The sequence below is a fragment of the Drosophila teissieri genome, chromosome 2L (assembly GCF_016746235.2).
Source record: "Drosophila teissieri strain GT53w chromosome 2L, Prin_Dtei_1.1, whole genome shotgun sequence".
Taxonomy (NCBI): domain Eukaryota; kingdom Metazoa; phylum Arthropoda; class Insecta; order Diptera; family Drosophilidae; genus Drosophila; species Drosophila teissieri.
The window spans coordinates 14,358,970-14,377,963 of record NC_053029.1 but is presented as its reverse complement, the minus strand read 5'-3'; the positions used below and the strand labels follow the sequence as shown (position 1 = coordinate 14,377,963).

Here is an 18,994-nt window from a genome sequence, read left to right as displayed (position 1 = left end):
AATTAACGCGGATTTTGTAAACAGCAACAGCTGATCGGGAAAACTCCCGATATTGGGAATACTTTGGAATTAACTAACTTTATATTTGGCAAGCACTAAGCTGTACAGAGTACAAGGTTACCAGCTTTACAAAGCCCTTATAAATCAATCACGCATTTAAATTGAAATTATTTTATTGATATAACAAAATATATCTTAAACTACTTAAGCTTCCATTAATAACCAATTTTAGTATTCCTGTCAATGTTACAAAATTAGACACTTTAAAAATAAATTATAATAAAAAATATTTAACCACAGTTTTAACCGTTAGTTTTATATACACTTGTGTCATTTTATTTAAATAAAAAGCTTTTGGAGAACATTCAGGAAGCTTTTCAAAATATTCATAGATATCTATCATAGATTGATCCCACTGTAAAAATAATACCGATAGTATTTTCAATGGTATTTTAGCTATTGCGATGTGGGATAATACTACGGTGTTTCCTACGGTCACACTGGATAAAGCAACTTAAAATATTAAGCCTATCAAATAAGAAATATACAACGCAAAGCACGCAGAAATACATAAAATAACAATCAAAGTAAACCGACTAAGCCATGATAATGTAATCATGACCGTCCACAGTCAGTTCGGGCACTGTTTTGTAGACAGCATCAAGTATATTTTTTAAATTTCACGTGCTAAATTTACAAGAAATCCTACCACAATTGGTAAACGAATCGACGAGGGCTAGATAATCCCAATCCCATTCCCCGTACCACCGCGATGTCCAGGAGAGAAGCCAATCTGATGGCCTACGTGACGGCGGAGGAGCACCTGCTGAACCGCTACTCGCCGCTGGAAGGCGACGAGGTTGATGCGGAGGCTAGCGAAGCTCCAGGCGCCGCATCGGGCGTGGCTGAGGATCGGGAGCGTCTCACGGATCTGGCTGCATCCGGCACCAGATCCTCAGGAACGGGAGCAGATCTGGACCCTGCCGTGGACAGCATGCTGCACGAGATCTCCGACGATTTGGAAATCTACAGCCTTATCTCAAGTGGCAGTGGCTTCAAGGGCTGGCCGGAGGAGCACCCGTCTTCCAGTTTCGTCACCCAGACTGAACCCTTAATATTTGGACTTCGCCGGCAAATGATGGTGGCCGAAGAGGCACCTCAAGCCCCGGAATGGGCCGCCTGCACGCCGGCGAAACGTCAGTGCAGCAGCCACGAGGTCATCGAGATCAACGGTTTGTTCCATTAACCATAAATATAAAGGATTCTCTTTCATATTATTAATTATGAAGTTGTGTCCCAATTCAAAATTTTAAACTCACTTATTTCTCTAAAATTAAACTTACATACCCTCCTTGTTTTGTAGACTCGCCCGAAGCTGTCCAGGATCCGAACATTGCATTAATGCAAACTGTAGTCAGCAGTCCCGGCGTCCTGCTGACCAATGGCAATGTTGACCAGTTCGACATGCTGTCCCACGTGAGTGATGAGGCTGAACAAGAACTTCAGGTGGCCGAGGAAGAAGAGCAGTGTGTGATCTATGAGTCCGTGGATGGAGAGAACATGGTCGTCTTAGCGGAAGAACACTGCTGTGAGATCATAGTAGCTACCCAGGGAGTGGCATGCGAGCAGGAGTTCGCCAGGGCCATTCTGATGGCCGAAAACGGTACCGGAGCTTTGCTGGGTTTGCTGCCCGAGGAAAGTGATGCGAATGAGTGTCTCAATGGGACTGCCTACATCGAAGAGGTCGTGGAAGATATGGGTGAGGGCGAGGCACGTTTGGCGGATGGAAACAATGTGTACCTTAGTGATGCAGCGCTAGAACAGCCATTAGTGCATCAGGAACTGGTGGACGATGAGGCCCCCGAGGAAAACGAGAACGCCACATTCTTAGACGACACGCCGATGGAGGAGGAACGCCCAGATATTTGTCAGGTGTATGATCATGAACTAGAGGACCATGACGATGAAGAATGCGAGGACGCAGTCATCCAGGAAGAACCAGACCAACCTATCGACGTTATTGCATTACAGGGACAGGAGCCGCCGCCAAATAATCTGCAAAGAAAATTGCCTCGCGAGCACAGCAGTCCCACGGAATTCCCAGTCAGCTCATCCTCCATGCCCAACGCCAGCGACCACTATGACTTTGAGGACGAGTTAACGGGCACCCGCTCTCCATCCAAAGTGGCGCCGCTGAAGCGCAAGTATCCGCCGCTGATGAAGAATACTCTGCATGGAGAGGCTATGGATCGAAGACTCGCAAGCATCTGCCAGGCTCAGCCGCAAATGAGTCCCGCCGAGAAAGTCTCCAATTGGGAAACGGCACCCAGGCAGGAATGGGCCGCGGTCGAGGATGTGGAAAGCTTTGATGCCGCCTTTAACCAGTACGAGGCTGTAACGGCATCTCTCAAACAGCATAACTTTCCCGAATTCCGTGAAACACTGGCTCGGAACATGGAGAAGATCAGCCGTGACATCATGCAAACCTCAGACGAATCCACTCAAGAACTAGCCAGCTCTCAGTCGGCGGAGCGGCCTGTGCATCGTCGCTACTTGCACATCTTGCCCACCGAGGAGACAATTGTGCTAGATGACGATGACGACGATTGCTACGAGGTGGTGGGTATGGAAAAAGCCTCTGTCACCACATTGATTCCCGAGGAAGAACTACAAGAGGATCAACAACCGGAGGAGGACGAGGTGGTGCTGCCCGGTGTCGATGACTTAAACAACACGGACTCCCACAACTTTGAGCAGCGAAACCTTACCAAGGAAACCTCAACAGCCGACCTGGAGAGTAGCGCGGTTACGCCAACGGCATGTTCTACCGCTGCGAATTTGGAGTTGGTTGCATCCGTTTCCCATGCTCAAGCTCGTCCATCTGGTCCGGAAGGTGTGGCTGATTTTATGCAGCCGAACTTAAGCGACCGTAGGCCCTCAGAAGACCAACAATTAACCAACGCGGTTTTAGATGTTATGCGTCAGCAGGTGCAAACAATACAGCAGCAGCAGTTTATGGAGCAAACGATGAAGCAGCAGCCACAGATGTATCGCTACCAGGAACTCCCACAGGCTCCCCAAGGTAAGACTTAATTTGTGTTTTATTGTATTTATATTTATTCTTTTTATTTGTAGAGGTGCAAATGGCAGCTAACCAGGGGCCTTACGTCAACTGTCCGAATGATAGTATGTTTTACGAGCAGCAGGAATTCTGCAATTATCTGGGCCTCACTGAACTGGCCACAGCAAACGCCGTGGCTACCGCAATGAGGGAGCTAGCCAACAGCACTGTAGCTCGCCGATCGCTGCGGGTCAGACCACAACAGCAACTAGATAGGATGCGCAGTGATGTGCGTGGCAAGCGACGCGAAAGGGAACGAGATAGGCAGCAGGATAAGGACAAGAAAGTACCACTGACCACCAGTAGTGAGCTAAGCACCGATAAAGAAGAACCCTCCCCAGCTCAGACATCAGAATCCGTTTCAAGGATGGTGGAGGATGAAGATCTTCACTTCGCCTCTAGATTGGCAACAGAGCATAAACGCAAGATGAATCACTTTTACAAAACATATTTTGCGGAAGAGGAAGAATGCTCAACGAAGAAGTCGCCCAAAACCACCAACCTTCTAGCCACTTCCAAATCCTCAAAGGATGGAGAGATGTGTCCATCGCTTCAGGAACAAGAACCGCAATGTCCTATATCCGTCATAGCTGGAGACGGTTACAAGAAACATGAGATAGACAAGGAGTCTGAAAAGGGTCGGGCTCAGTCTGTTGAAGCAGCTTTCACTAAGATCTTTGAAGCTGCCGCACCTGCCCAGTCCAAGCTGTTGGAGAGCATGCAGCAACGTTTGCGCCAGGCGCGTGAGACCAAGCCATCGATTTATATTATCAAGGCTACAAGCAATGCCTCGCCTCCGAATCCATCGCCTACCAGACAGGAGTCTCGCATCTCGCCGGCGCGCTTACACTTAACGGGCGGTTTTGGTGACGTAAGCGCACCGCGTCCATCACTTATTTCCCAGCCAGCGAAGAAAAGTCTTACAATAACCAGTCCTGCTAAGGATTCGCGGTCACCTGTCCCCTTACCAGTTGATACGGCCAAAAGACCAAAGCATAGGAAAACCCATGGAGCCACCAAACCTGTGGCCGCCACCCAACGACGCCGCACTACCGTGGGAGTTGCCAGCCCCGGAAAGGAAGCTCGCGTACGCGATTTGGTTACTCGCTCCACCACGCATCTTAATTCGAAGCTACTTCGTAACCGCAAGGTCAGCCTGCTCAAGAGCTACGCACTATCGGATGAAATGGCTCAGGGACGATCCAAACGGATTGCTGGCGGCGCAGCACAAACCACCAAAAAGGTACAAATGCCCAAGGCTGTACGGGCGGCGTTAAAGAGGCCGGATCAGGCAGATAAAAGTCTTCCTGAGCAGCATCGCTTGCAGCAGCAGCAATTGGCTCCGCCAAACACTCCCCGAAAGGTGAAAGGTGTCAAGGAGAATGCGAATCCCACGACAAGTGCAACGAAGTCTAGTCGCCCGCCCAAGCGGACCAGGCGAGTACGAGCCAAGTCACTGCCCCCGAATATTGAAACGGTGACTGAACCGGTGACAGTCGTTCCTAATGCCACTGTGTTGAGGCTCGCTAATTTGGCACCAGAAGTTCCCAAAGCCTTTGCGCCTACACACAGCCACCTGGTCAGTTCCGCTGCCAAAGAAGCTGTAGATAAGACCCTTGTTTGTTCCCCGCCCGTCGCTCAATCGCCTTATGCACAACCCGTGCTTATTTACCCGCCATCCCCAACAACACCACCACCAAATACGGAGCTGCACCGCCCTCGCCAGCAAGCCGGAAAAATCAATCACGCTGACCTAGTCCTAGCCACTCCCCCTGGCGGCCTGCTGCGGCTTAGTCAGGGATCCTCGACGCTAGCAAATCCACTTTCTGCCAAGCACGGTCAGGTTCTTTACATGTACTACGAGCTGGAACAGCTCATTGTGCTGCAGGAGAACTGCATTACCTTCTGGAAGTACTCGAAAGTGTTCAACGTCCTGCATCAGCCCCGACATAATCCCTCCTTTGATGGCGTCCGAAAATCGCCCTCTCCGCAGCTGCCTCAACCACATCCGCGCGAGTCCAAAGACGCCGAGCAGGAGCTGGATGTTGGTCCGCGATGGGTTTACCTCGGAAGAGTGCGGCGCGTAACTTTAGGTGGGTTATGATCATAAAGAACCGTATATTTTAGAAAACTTTCTAGCCTCTTTGTTTTATCCATTACAGAGAAAGAGATCTTTACGCCGTTTGGCAGCCGCATTTGCGTGCACAATTCGACGCCGGTATACCTTGAAATGCGGAGCAGGCCGCTGGACCATCACAAGAGGGAGGTGAAGCTTACCTCCCTCCATGTGAATGTGTACTACTTCTGCGAAGAGGAATTACGACCTCGTATGCATTCTGTGCACTTAGATGCTGTAAATTGGTGAGTTTGACTACAAAGTATGCATAAATGCTATGATTTAACCCACAACTTACGTTATTTAGCGAGTGGCCGCATGTCATATACACAACTATAGCGGATTCGCGTTACTTTGTTATGGCATGGCAGCAGGAACTGGTGATGGGCAAGCCGCGCTCGGGCATCTGCAAGTATTCACTGACGCCCACACTGGATACGCTTGCCTCCATACGGGAGTTTAAACAGTTGCGCCACGAGCTGCGTCACATTGAGTGCCTTTCAGAGGATCGCCTTATCGGCTACGGACAGACGCGTATCACAGTCTGGGATCACCGCAGCGGGGACACTCTGATGAACTACGACTTGGGCCGCCCTCTGGGCCGATGCCTGGCAGCTATGCACTATCCAAGCCTCGACATGGACCAAAGCAGCATGCTGGTGCTTTACCAGCTTCTCAAAGAACCAAACAAAGCGGCTGAGGTGCATGTGATCGCCTGTGAGCTGTCCCACGCCACGCCCTCGCACCGCCTGCTGCAGGTTCACCGCTTACCAGCGCCGCAATTTGACGATACTACAGAGGCAGTTAACACCGGGGATCACCTGATCGTTAAGTCTGCATCGAACGACGAGGCCTGGATAAGTGCTGCAGATCCAAGACAGCTCACCTATTTGGCGCCGCAAGTCAATGGAGCGCAGCGTTTTTATGCCCGCCACAAGTCCCAGGTGATCGAGATGTCCCCGCAATCCCTAACTGTAGATAGTATCGCCAATCACATGCTAAAATTGGCAGTCCAGCAGTCCCACTCGACGTAGACCTGTGTCGGTAAACTTGACATGTGGAGAATCTCGTCGAAGAACAACGTTTTTGTTTTTTTCACCACAACCCTTGTTGAAAATCACCCAGAATACCCGATCTATAAATGTGCTTCTGGCTGTCAGCCCAAATATAGTTCAAATATACGAAACTATAATAAGTTGCGTGTTATACCCCTTAGTCCTAACAATCATCCATCATCTAATAATATCAACATTTCGCCTTAGTCTTAAGTAAGTCGGAGAGTAGCCTTTATTATGCGCTATTTTGGAATAAGTGTTTTTGTTTCTTTCGTTCTTTTTATTTTTTCTAAAAGAAAAACAAAACTAGCCTAAGCTATCGTAGTGTTAGGCTTATGAATTCAATTGTTTGATTTCCTACTATCGACTTCAGAAGTAAATGTGTCATATTCTTAGTTAAATGGAAACACCAAAATGGAAAGAAATAAATGTCATTAAAAGGAAATCTATTAAAAATACAATGTCTTTGCAATCGTGATATTGGAAATTGTATTACTTTTTCAAAATTAGTCAATTCACAGATATGTTTTTAATTTGGCTTATAATACTTGAGCATTAATTCCGAGAGTGCCTTTGGCTTACTGCAATTGAGCCGACAACTATATATCCAGATTTCGCCCAGTGCCTAACCTGTCATTGGCTCGATCTTTATGTGGATGAGCCCGTCACCGAGAACTTTGCCTATCGGAGTACAAGGGAAGCATCCCTTCGGCATTACGAATACTCATTCATAGGGCATCAAGAACAAGTACTTTGAAAAAGTAATTCCTATTAAATAAAAGTTTTCCCTTTGGTTTTTCATTATAGTTCGTATATTTTAGACTACTTTTTGTATAATATCTAATCAATTTCAACTACTATGCTGTCGATCAATTCCGACTCTCTATCCTATGAACTAACTTCTTCTTAAAACTAATCATTATTTACTATTTTGTTAGTCTCTAAGTTCTAAACTTTTATATACAGAAGTTTTACTTACATTTAAAAAGTAAAATCCATCGAAAAAATTGTGAGGTGGACCAAATATACAATTAGAATGAACGCGAATGCGATGCTATTCGGATATAATATTGCCACTAGGAAGCCAATTGCCTGCCTGAGAACCAACCACGAAATGCAAAGATCCTATAACTGAGTTCAAAAACTCGTGGCATTAAATCGTTCTTACATGTCTAGTAAAGTACAGAAAATTCCAATTTAGTTACGATCGCTTACTGTACATGTTACTAATATAGAAAATATATATCTCTATTTTGGCGAGAACCATTTCAAGGCGTTAAAAAGCCCCAAATGAATAGTTAACGCTGAGGGCGCTCCAGCAGCCGTAGCAGTCCACTACAATTCTTTGTCTGGTTTCTGTGCTACCGATGCAGTTTGGTTTTGGCGCTGCTCCTTGGCCAGTTGCCAGCGCTTGACCCCCCCCATCTGCATGACGCGAACACGCAGGGGCTGTTTCCGCCGCTGCATAACCGCCGACAGCTTGCCGAACTCCATGCTGTACATGAAGACGACTGGAATGAGCACGTCGTCCTTGCCATCGCCAGACATTGCGAACATCGGCTGCGTCTCACCGGAAGAGCCCGGAACATTATCACAGACAATCAGCGCTGCTGCCCCCACCTTCTGGGCCAACCGCGCTTTGCTCACGAACGTGCAATCACCGCGCTCGGCCACCAAGACCTTTCCCTTCGCCTCTTCGGCATTCTCTAGGGTCTCATCGCAGGCCCGAAGCGGCTTGGCCAGTATCAAGTCCCCTTGGACGAACTGATCGCCAGTTAACTCCGGGCTAAAGTGCGAGGGCCCGGCCATCAGGGCTATCCAATCCTGTGGCTTCTCGTCAGTGGCGTAGGCTACGGCCTGGAAACGAGAGATTCAATTAAATTATTATTATGATGCTTCCCTTAAAAATGAAGCATACAAACCTGCAGTTGCGCTAGCTGATTTATGCTTTGCATCTTGGTCAGCTCAAGCATCTCCTGCATAAATTGCAGTCCCATTTCGCCCTCCTCGTGGCTTTTTGCCTGAATAAAGTCAATTTTATATTAAATTGTTCTACGATCTGTGTGATGGTGATGAGAAGGAACGAGTGGAAGCGGAAGATCGAGGAAACTGGTGGCGCAAAGGTTACCAACCAGAGTGTCAAACGAAATGCAAACGAAACCAAAAAGCAGAACAGAAAAAAACTTACATTATAGAAACTATGAAACAGTCGCACCTTGCCTTGGCTACGGTCGCCTACCGAAACCATGGTAATGCCCATGTCGTAAACAGCTCGCAGATGATCTGCATTGCTTGCCTGAAAATCCAGGGCGCTGAGTCGCTTTCCCGCGGTGGTGCGAGGGCACGAGCCCGTAATGAAGTTGCGCAGTGGCTTGCGTACTTTTTCAGGAAAAAGCTTATTTGAACTGGGGCAGGTGCGCATGAAGTCGAGTACGTTGTGTTCGTCCGTCTGGCGAAAGCCTGTAATAGAAACAAGAAATTTATCAGAGTTCCCACATAGCTATTTCCGTTTTCCACAAAGGATATAAAAGACACTTGACTATCAATACATCAATATTAACACGTAGATAAAATAGATTGTTGCAAATAATCAATTGATACCTATCAAGAGCTATTTCTTCTGATAGAATTACTGATAGCGCTGCGGCGATTACGTAAGACAGTTTAAAAACGAAAAAGTACTTACTAAACGTGGCATTCCCTAGTTGGGCAATAGAGAGCGGCAGCAGGTGAGCTTCGGTCGTGAAGACGAACTCATCGACGTTTATGATCAGATCCTGGGGATCGGAGAACAAGAGGAAGAGGTACTTGATCGTCTCGGAGAGCACAAACGAGTCCATGCGATCCTCGTGCTTGCCAGTCCGTACATCATTCACGGCCGCATAGCCGCAAGATACTTTAGCATGCTGCTGGAGTGTTTTCAGAGCCTTCTTTCCAACCTGCAGATAATGATGATCGCCAGTGGCGCGGTACAGGAAGTAAGTGGACTCTATAAATTCTGGTCGCAGGGGATGCTGTCCCCAATGTATTTGGAAGTCTACGGTAAATGCTTCTGGAATGAAGGTGTGCATCTGCATAACCTGCAAATAAGATAAAAAATGTTTCATAAAATAAATGGGATAAGCGGATTTGAACATGATAAACTATACCTGATAGAGCATCTCGTGTGTCTGCACAGCTGGTTTCAGGTCGCCGGATAGCACCTGCAGACCCGGCCAGAATGCCAGGAGCGAGTCCATAAAGTTTTTGGACTTAGCATGTGGCCTGTGCATGAGCACGTCGAGTAGCATGGGTCCTTCACTGACGTACTTCATTACCGCGTTGTAGTGGCGATTAAAACGGGCCAGGTACTTGTCGTCCCCAAGTAGGACGTAGGACTTGAAGAGGTACTCATAGTAACTGTCGATGCCCGCTCCGACTCCGGAGTCCCGACGCACCCAATCTCCGGAATGAACATTAAGTACCGTGCCCATGAGATCGGAGCCACGGTGCCTTAACTTCCACAGCGCGTCCATGGCGGCATGGGCTCGCACCTCGAAAATGGGATCGCCGGTAAGCCGCGAAAGAGCAGCAAATTCCAAAAGAATGGTACCAGCACAAGCGGTACACGTTTCACGGGACTTCTTAAGCATCGGATCCTTCATACCCAGCCGTAGATTAACCCGCGCATGCGGAATGCCCGTAGATGTGTTGAACGCCGGTAGCAATCGGTAGCCCAGCTCGCGAGACATCTCCAGCAGTTCGCCCTTGTACCAATGCATCGTGTCCACATGCTTTTGCAGATACTCCGCCAGAATGTGCGCGGACAGCAGGCCACCGACCATTCGAATGTTCGTCTCAAACACCGACACAATAATGTCGCTGTCAAATTGAACGTCGCGGATAACTAGCTTCACCGCGTGTTCAAACTCTGTGAAATCACCCAGCAGCACCAGGGTGTCCAGAGTATCCACCAGAGTCATGGAAAAGCTAGAAAATCAACCATATCAATGTAAACGCCAAACCTAAGGATTTTTAACTCACTTTCCGAGAATGTCGTCCATGTCGCCACGCGATGGCGTCACTCCCCGGTAACGTCCTTTGCAGGAGAGCGGCATTAGCTCATCAGCTGGATAGGCGTTCTGCATGTAGGCGTTATATGCATGATAGAACATATCGCGAGCTTCTTCCCTGAAATCAAACATAACATATTGCACAGTTCAATTCAGCTTCTCTGTGATTGTTCAGAACGACTTTAAAGCGCAAGCGTTTAAATATTCCTACTTATATAAGTCGTGGGTATACAATATAAGCACCATATTTAAATTTATAACCATAAATGATTACCAACGAGTTATGATAATTAGAGCTCCTCGTTTCTGATGCATATATGGGTTAGATTTAAATACATTGCATTGATCCTCCAGAAACCCAAAGTAAGTTGGAATGTCAAAGGTGTTATAAAACCGAAACTATCGTCATTTCAAAAAATAATCGCCGGACAGAAGTTGTCCTGGTCACGAAACACAAGGAACCTTATCTAGCTAAGACTTACCGGAGTTCCGCCCGCTCCTTGTTGGACATGTTCTGCGTGGGCATGGTGGTCTCGGTGCTAAGGACGCAGGCAACTACGATGCATAGGGCCACCAGGAAGATGAGCATTAGCCGCTGGCCACGGACGAAGGATTCGGAGGATGTGGCGGACATGGTGCTGGCTATCTGGAGACTACCAGTGGCGGTGGTGGTGACGGTGGAGGTTGTGCTGGTGACGGCGGATGGCTTTGTCTTTCGGTTTTGGCCGCCAGACTTGCCGCTCGAGTCGTTGTGACGTTGACCTTCACTTTGAACGTGTGGTGTTGAAACCAATGCTTCGATGTTTCTCTTCGCCGCTTCTTTGTTGACTCCGCTTTGGGCCCGTGGTCCGCTTGATTTGGCTCTGTAGCCTAATTGAAACAGCCAACTCATAATTAGCTTATAATTTAACACATAATTTTGCTCGACTGAAATTAGGCTCACCTGTGCCCGAAATGTCGACCTAATTTGTTGTTGCTTTTCGCCCGGTTTTCACGGGCACTAGAAGATCGGGTTGCTCTGGATAAAACTTAAGCGCGGTGCTCTACGGCATCTGCAATTGCACATTTATCCTCCCAACGACCACGACGACTGCGACACACATTGTGACTATTTATAATCTTGTTTGGAATTTGTTTTCTGCTCCAATAACAAAACACCACGACTGCAAAGCGAGCGTCAGAATCGTAAGGTTACTACTGCCAGCCGATCGGCAGGGCATTACGATTCGCTATTATATATCCAGCAGAGTCTGGTTTTATAGTTCTCCGCGCTGCTGTGCTGGCAATTATCAGATCGCTGCTTATCACCGATGAACTCAAGATTCCTTAATTTTATCATGAAAAAAAGTGATTGCACCCTAAGTGTGACCAGGTGTGCAGCGAGCGGAAGAGTGTGGCCTTCCCCATTAAACTAATATTGTTGGCATACCTTAAAGTTAGCGTTGTTAATGCTTTAATTTGATCGAACTATTTTAATATTATTCTTTTCATTATTAATAACTATAATATTAATTTGTTGTATTTTATCATTGCACAGCACTGGCATTTGGTATATTTCAATCGCCTTTTGGGATTATTTTTTAAACTGGTACTGGTGTGCTTTAACGGTCCTTTTACGGTCACACTGCAACCCAGACGAAAAAAGACGCGAAAAGATGCAGAGAATATAAACAACGGTGAGATAATAATTAAACAATATGCCACAAGACATAATTTTTGAGTAACTAACATGACAGAGTAAAAAACCGAGAAATTACTTTCTATGTAGCCCAGAGAAAAGTTGAGACTATGGGCAGGTGTGTGTGTGTGCGTAGCTGAAACGACTACTTCAGGCACAAAGGGTGAAAAAAAGCGGAACCAGAAGTTTCGGTGGCTTCATAACACCAACAATTAGATACCCTCTGTTGTTACTCGATCGTAATCCGGATCAGAGCCTCAAATTGTTGCCCTTGGCAACATCTTCAGCTGCACAACTTGCACATATGTACACTCACACACACATTCACTTCAGATGAGTTTTCCCAAGGTAAAAAGGAGGCGAAAAGCGATGAATGAATTATTTGAGTGGGCGGAACGGCGGGGAAATCTCCATTTTGGTGAATGATTCTGCCAGCGGGAAGCAGGGAATCTCTGCTAATTGGCCGTTTTGCTGCCAGCCCGACTCATTAGCGGCTTTTCACATGTCACCAGGTGCTGCAAGTGTATGCGTGTGTGTGCCCGCTCGTATGTATCGTATGTACATTATGTATCCGCACTATATACCCCGTTAAACGGTTGTTTCTCGCCCTGTCTTGAGCTCGGATTCCATGACAGATTATGCAACCCACTCTATCTCCGTCTCTTTCGAGCTGCTCCGATTCTTTGCCTTCACGAAAATGGCATTTAAATTAATGGAAAAATATACATAACGAAATGCCATATCAGCGGATTGGTCTTATTTATTGGTAGCACTCCAATTTGGCAACTACTTTCTCGCTCTACGATTCGAACGTACATATATGTACATATATAATTTAATTATTGTCTTAGATTCGTGGCACTTTTTTTAGCCATATTTTTGCATGTGTATTGCTCGTTTTTTCTGTCTGTGTGCTAAGCTATTTTTGTATCGTTTTTTCGTTACTTTTTGTTTGCATTTGTTTTGGGCAGATATCTGCTTGTGCGTTGAATATTTGCCATCTACAGTCATATTTACTTTGCGAATCAAGCTCTTTGGAACCTGAGATTAATTCGAATACTCCTGCGACCATCCATCTTGATCACTTTTTCAGAGTGCCGGCTTATCAGTTTTATGGGCTCATTTGCTCTTATCAGCTTTTCCCCAACAGCTGGCCACTAACCGTTGTCAATTTATCAACAAATAGAAAAGCTTTACGCCTTCCATATTCCATTTACATACATATATTCGACGTGGCATCGGGTCAGTCACTCGAGACATGGTAGCTATATTATACAATGAATTACTTTATAGTTTCGCGACTTTTTATCCCAAACCCAAACCCATTGAGTAATAATCTTGGCAACTGTAGTATACTATATATTATACGTAATTGCTTTGTTGGTGCAGGTTGTGGTTGCTGGGCGGCAATTCATTTGATATACATATCTGTTTATAAACAAATGCAAGGCGGCGGCATTAAGGAAAATTAAGATATATGCTAAATTATAATGGCCACTTGCTGATTCACAGCGATGCTGATTACGATTGTTTTCCTGACCATTTATTTCAATAAAACTTGACGAGTGCTTTAATACCTATAAAACCAAGGACTTAAAGCAATAGAAAATCATAAAGATAGCAAATCTGCAAAAACAAGTCAAATTGTCATAATTTTTATTAACAACAATAAAATTTTAAATTAAAAAAGTTGAGAAAGTAATCATTGTAAAGTATGACCTACACATTTTTTGTTTAGTGTTTCCATTAAAAGTTAAAAGTATAATCAGTTCTTAAAATATAGTTCACATATAGTAGTTTCTAGCATGCCTTAAAGTTCTTAATCTTCATTGCGTGCGAATGAAAATCTGGCGTTGGAGAAGAGGGAACTCCTTCACATCCAGACAGACACCATCATAATGCATTATTTAAAAAGAATACTACAAAAGTTCCCTCACATTTTCTGTGCGTCGCCATTCGGACACGCAACTGGACTGTGCGTCCTCCACCTCCTTTAGACCACCGTTTTATTTATATTATTTACTTAACTTATTGATTTTGTTCATTCCACTGTTTCGCTTTTTCCGTCTCCCGCTGAAATGAGAGTTGCGACACAATTTTTGGGCTCCCGAAGGGTAAAAGCAAAATCAATAATGACCAATAACCTGAATTCGACCAATTTAGTGTCCAGACATCCATAATCTGCAGAATGGGCATAGCAGTCGTAAGATATACGCAGTGAACATATATATGAGATATATTATTATCAATAATATTCTAAAAATACTCTTGTCTTCCCACCTTACAGGTGTACTATGCGACCGTACAAATATTTGAGATTACATACTGAAAAATGGAAGCAATATCGAAGATTTCCCTGATATTGTGTGCCTTGTTTGTCGTGGTCAACGCCGCAGCGGCCATCAGTGGTGACAGCACCCACTGTCAGGCCACATACAGCAGTGCCGAGGCGTACCTGGCCCAAAGCCCGCAGCAACATCGTCCACAGATCAGGCCCCGGACAAGGACCTGGCAGGAGCACGAGTTCTCACTGCTGGGCTACAAGTTCCACCTGCCGTTCGTGGGCCATGCCGTCGACTCGGATCTAGATGATAGTGACAGTGATGAGGGTCTGTGGCTGGATGCGGCGGACGCCGGAGCAGAGAGCGTAGAGGTGGAGGAGCATGAACTTCCTTCGGTCGGTCACGTCGATACCTCAGGCAATGTTTTTAAGCTTAGCTGCGAGCATGTGGACCTGAGGCGAGTTAACCAGGAGCTGCTCTCCCAGCGAAGCTCGCACATTAACTATAACCACCTAATGCTGTCCCATGTGCCTGCGGACCTCAATAGTCCCCTGAAGCTGCCACAGCTCGAAAGTGTGAGGAAATTCACCTGGCAGAGTAGTGACCTTAAGGATGAATCGCTCAGGGAACTCTTCACCCGCCAGCCGCACTCCTTTGAGTATGTGGAACGGCTGAATCTCATCGAGAATCGCCTGGAGTGCCTTAATTGGGCCATTCCGCTGGCCGTGCGTCGCGTGAAAGTACTTAAAATGAGCGGTAATCGACTGAGCAATTGCAGTTTGCTAAACCTGCAGCATATGAAGCAACTGCAGGAGCTGCACTTGGACAGAAGTGAACTGACTTTCTTACCGCAGCGCTTCCTGGGCGAGCTTAGCGAATTGCGCATGTTGAACCTCAGCCAGAATTTGTTGACGGAGCTTCCACGGGATATATTTGTGGGAGCTCTGAAGCTGGAGCGGCTCTATCTATCCGGGAACCAGCTGAGCGTCCTGCCATTTATGCTCTTCCAAACGGCAGCCGATCTCCAAGTGTTGGACCTAAGCGACAACCGCCTGCTTTCCTTTCCGGACAACTTCTTTGCCCGCAATGGCCAGCTTCGTCAGCTGCACTTGCAGCGAAATCAGCTTAAGTCCATCGGCAAGCACAGTCTGTACAGTCTGCGAGAGCTGCATCATTTGGATCTTAGCCAAAATTCTCTGTCCGTCATCGATCGAAAGGCGTTTGAGTCCCTGGATCACCTGCTCTCCCTGAACGTGTCCGGCAACAACCTGACCCTGCTGTCATCCATCATCTTCCAGTCGCTGCATGCCCTCAGGCAGTTGGATCTCAGTCGGAACCAGTTCAAGCAGCTGCCCAGTGGCCTGTTTCAGAGACAGCGCTCCCTGGTGCTGCTACGCATTGATGAGACGCCCATAGAGCAGTTCTCCAACTGGATATCGCGTTATGATGAGTCTCTTGTAGATCCGCAAGTGCTCAGTCGCTTGCGTTACCTTTCCGTGCAGCAGAATCGGAAACTAACTCATTTACCCGCCACCTTGTTCGCCAATACTCCAAACATAAGGGAGCTGCTGCTGGCTGAGAACGGATTGCAGCAGCTGCCCACACAGATCTCAGGGCTGTCGCGATTGCAGCGACTCAGTGTACGTGGTAATAGCTTGGGATCGCTGCCCGAAAATATCAAAGAGCTCAGACAGCTGCACTACCTTAATATATTGGGCAACGAGTATCAGTGTGACTGCAGCATGTATTGGCTGACTGCGTGGCTGGCGAATACCAGCACTAGCCTGCGCCACCAACTGCCCCATGCACAGAATAACAGCAATGGCAGTTCCAGCCAGACGCCACTGGACACATACGAGAGTATCGACCATCAAATCGATGCGCTTAAGTGTCAGTATGGTTATCCCGGCGATATGCTCCGCGTGCTAAGCAATCTCAACTGCTCGGTGCCCTCGGTGGTGCAGTTCTCCGAGCCAAAGATGCACCTGCTACTCTCCACGGCCAAGCTTGAGTGCCAGATATCAGGGAGTCCAGTGCCGGACATCATCTGGGTGAGTACAGCAGCATTCTTGTATTGTGATCATCGTGTTAGTTTGGGCAATATTTAATGTAAAATAGTAGACGTTATGTTTAAAGACAAGCCATTACTCAGTATAACTGCGTATAAATGGATATATTTAGGTACCGCTTATGATATTAGTATGATAACCAGTCTTAGTAGTTGATCCTTTAGCTTCTCTAGAGGTGACTAAATGCATTATTCTTCCGTTAAATTTTTATGAGGCACAGAGTTAATCGTTTACTCCTTATCAGGTTACACCACGCAATAAGATCTTACGCCACCATGCTGACCCTGACAAGCGCCCGATCATCATCGACAGCAAGGAGGATGCTCACCAGCCACCGAGTGCCCAGGAGCTAGCTGCCCTGATGGACGAGAGTTACATCCAGTCGTTGAACTGGACACGTCAGAATAGTCTAGAGGGTCGACGCGTGGTGCTGGTGGAGAACGGATCGCTGCTGGTGCACAATATTTCGAGAATTGACAGTGGGCTCTACACTTGCTATGCCTTCAATGTGATGGGCAAAGCCTCTGCAGGATTACGGTAGGACCAAATAGTTAATATTATGTTAAAATACTTGTTAAAAGGGGTTTCCCCTTTGTCGCAGACTGTACATCGATCCCATTGTGTTCTACCGAGTTAAGATCGGTAGCATACTGTTTGGCACGGCACTGGCTACCGCATTCCTACTGCTAACCCTGATTGTGCAGGGATTGAGAAGTTGCCTGTCACGCTGGGGAATCTGTAACCGCTTCTATTGCTGTATCAATCGGAAGAAGAAGTCACCGCGCAAACGCCAAATATACGCCATGCTCGATAGCATCGAGACCTACAAGAGCCAGCAATTGGAGAGGCTGAGAGAGAACTACACCCAGCAGGTGCACCGCATCCGGGAGAACTGCGCCCAGCAGGTGGAGTGGATTCAGAGCAGCTACACCAGCCAGGCCAAGCATATTCGCGAGTTCCGCGATATAGGCTCGAATCACCTTACCACGCTGAAGGACCAATACTACGATCAGGTGAAGAAGGTGCGCGACTACTCCACAGGCCAGTTGAGCTGGGTGCGGGAAAACTACGTCTTCCAGAGGAACAAAATCCGGAAGTTTAGTGCACATCAGGTATTGCGCCTCCGCGAGGGATACAAATACCAACAGCAGACGCTGAACAAGGTGCTGGAGAACCTTCCTAGTTTCTACTTCGAGAATTGTCGTGGACGATGTGAGGAGGACATTGCCGAGGGTAAAATATTACCAAAGCACTATTAAGTCGCATTTATATTAAAGGCCCTTTTATTTTATCAGACATAGACTGCTACTTCAAAGGCCAAATGGACTTTGGTGGCTCCAAGGAGCTGCACATACAAAAAATCAAAGCGCGCCTATCTGCTAATTATTCAGCCAGCAAGGCGTCGCTGTACTATACCCCACCAGACGATGATTTGCTGCACGGCTCGCCACTTAATCTGCAGACCTCCCCCATCCACATCAACTACATAGATGAGAATCTGGACCAGCAAAAGCAGTTGGAGCACGATTTCAAAATGGAACCTCAGCTATTGCTGTACAATGCTCCCATGCTCTATATGAATCCCGAAGGCGCCAGCAGCAGTGGTCAGGCGGCTGCTTTGGCGGCAGCAGGGGCTCTTTCGCAGTTCATAAGCGTGGAGGACAATAATCAAGAGCAGGAGATGCAGCCGCTAAGAAAGATCAGTGCTAAGCCACTGGGGGTGCCCGAACTGAAGGACTTGAACGATGTAAAGAACTCAAAGTCTTGCCCGGCCATTTATAAGGTTTCCAAACAGCGAGATGGTAGCACTCTTCATGAGCTGCAGAAGGAGGGCGAAGCACCCTACCAAATGCTTCGCCTAAATCCCGTGGAGACCACTTCGCTGACCTCCTCCGTTGCTCCCGCGATGCAGGCGAGGACGGAAAAGCTGAACATTATCCTGGACGAATGTGGCGCGGCGTCGTTGTGCAAGCCGGAGCAGGAGGCCGGCGAAGGAAATAGTGAGACTCCACCATCCGAGTCTAGTTGTGAGTCCAACAGCTTGGCCGCCAGTTGCGGCGATGTCTGTCAGGTCAGCAGCAAGCTGGCAAACGCCGCCTCATTATCATCTACTGCAACCAAGCCTGAACATGCCAGCACTTAGAGATTTTTTAAAATTTAAAATTAGTAATTGTACTGAAAAGTAGCGAAGATATAAACTGTATAGAAGTACGTGAATCAAACACACATCTGCGAATGAAGTTAATGTTAATGGTTACGCTATAATGGTAAGGCGGACAACAATAATTAAAATTAGAGTTAATTAGCAAAATACATAAATTCAAGTGCTGAACATTAGGAAACATCGGAACAAGTCGTACGATTCTACCGACAGATGATCAAAAACCAAGCTTAAAGAATTTAAAAATGAGATCAATTCACACCTGGAATCTATAGCTAAGATATCACGTCAATAATACTTGAAAAGAGCCCCCCATTTGTGATTTCATTACTTAACGAGTGTAAAGCATCAAAACTGTAAAGTGCAAGGCGTATTTTAAAGTGAAACTGACAAATTTTAATTGAACTGTATGAAAATAAAAACGTATATAACAAATAAACCTTTACCATATATCAATTGG

General features: G+C 46.7%; 3 protein-coding genes across 3 annotated transcripts; 2 read left to right on the top strand and 1 right to left on the bottom strand.

Annotated features, from left to right (window-relative positions):
- The first annotated feature begins 508 nt into the window (after window positions 1-508).
- LOC122618986 lies at window positions 509-6,432 on the top strand. Its single transcript, XM_043795658.1, has 5 exons — window positions 509-1,232; window positions 1,364-3,082; window positions 3,136-5,214; window positions 5,284-5,482; window positions 5,545-6,432. The coding sequence occupies exons 1-5, from the start codon at window positions 773-775 to the stop codon at window positions 6,269-6,271; spliced, it is 5,184 nt and encodes a 1,727-aa protein (XP_043651593.1). The 5' UTR covers window positions 509-772; the 3' UTR covers window positions 6,272-6,432.
- Window positions 6,433-7,081: 649 nt separating this feature from the next.
- LOC122619054 (ER degradation-enhancing alpha-mannosidase-like protein 3) lies at window positions 7,082-11,694 on the bottom strand. The gene is made up of 8 exons (XM_043795785.1): window positions 11,288-11,694; window positions 10,827-11,214; window positions 10,316-10,462; window positions 9,442-10,261; window positions 8,979-9,372; window positions 8,481-8,752; window positions 8,215-8,313; window positions 7,082-8,149 (listed from the first exon to the last, which is right to left on the bottom strand). Exons 2-8 carry the CDS (start codon window positions 10,976-10,978, stop codon window positions 7,628-7,630), a joined length of 2,406 nt encoding a protein of 801 aa, XP_043651720.1. The 5' UTR covers window positions 10,979-11,214; window positions 11,288-11,694; the 3' UTR covers window positions 7,082-7,627.
- A 225-nt stretch (window positions 11,695-11,919) lies between these two features.
- Window positions 11,920-18,973, top strand: LOC122625055. Its single transcript, XM_043804952.1, has 5 exons — window positions 11,920-12,020; window positions 14,310-16,355; window positions 16,618-16,910; window positions 16,975-17,606; window positions 17,669-18,973. Exons 2-5 carry the CDS (start codon window positions 14,355-14,357, stop codon window positions 18,514-18,516), a joined length of 3,774 nt encoding a protein of 1,257 aa, XP_043660887.1. The 5' UTR covers window positions 11,920-12,020; window positions 14,310-14,354; the 3' UTR covers window positions 18,517-18,973.
- The last annotated feature ends 21 nt before the right edge of the window (window positions 18,974-18,994 follow it).

Excerpts from the sequence above, each read along its gene's own strand:
- LOC122619054 (XM_043795785.1), bottom strand. The coding sequence starts at position 10,978 with ATGTCCGCCACATCCTCCGAATCCTTCGTCCGTGGCCAGCGGCTAATG. Across the intron at positions 9,373-9,441 it reads CACACGAGATGCTCTATCAG|GTTATGCAGATGCACACCTT; the intron begins GTATAGTTTATC and ends TCTTATTTGCAG. Across the intron at positions 8,314-8,480 it reads TGTTTCATAGTTTCTATAAT|GCAAAAAGCCACGAGGAGGG; the intron begins GTAAGTTTTTTT and ends GACTTTATTCAG.
- LOC122618986 (XM_043795658.1), top strand. The coding sequence starts at position 773 with ATGTCCAGGAGAGAAGCCAATCTGATGGCCTACGTGACGGCGGAGGAG. Across the intron at positions 3,083-3,135 it reads ACTCCCACAGGCTCCCCAAG|AGGTGCAAATGGCAGCTAAC; the intron begins GTAAGACTTAAT and ends TTTTATTTGTAG. Across the intron at positions 5,483-5,544 it reads CACTTAGATGCTGTAAATTG|CGAGTGGCCGCATGTCATAT; the intron begins GTGAGTTTGACT and ends TACGTTATTTAG.
- LOC122625055 (XM_043804952.1), top strand. The coding sequence starts at position 14,355 with ATGGAAGCAATATCGAAGATTTCCCTGATATTGTGTGCCTTGTTTGTC. Across the intron at positions 16,356-16,617 it reads CAGTGCCGGACATCATCTGG|GTTACACCACGCAATAAGAT; the intron begins GTGAGTACAGCA and ends ACTCCTTATCAG. Across the intron at positions 16,911-16,974 it reads AAAGCCTCTGCAGGATTACG|ACTGTACATCGATCCCATTG; the intron begins GTAGGACCAAAT and ends CCTTTGTCGCAG.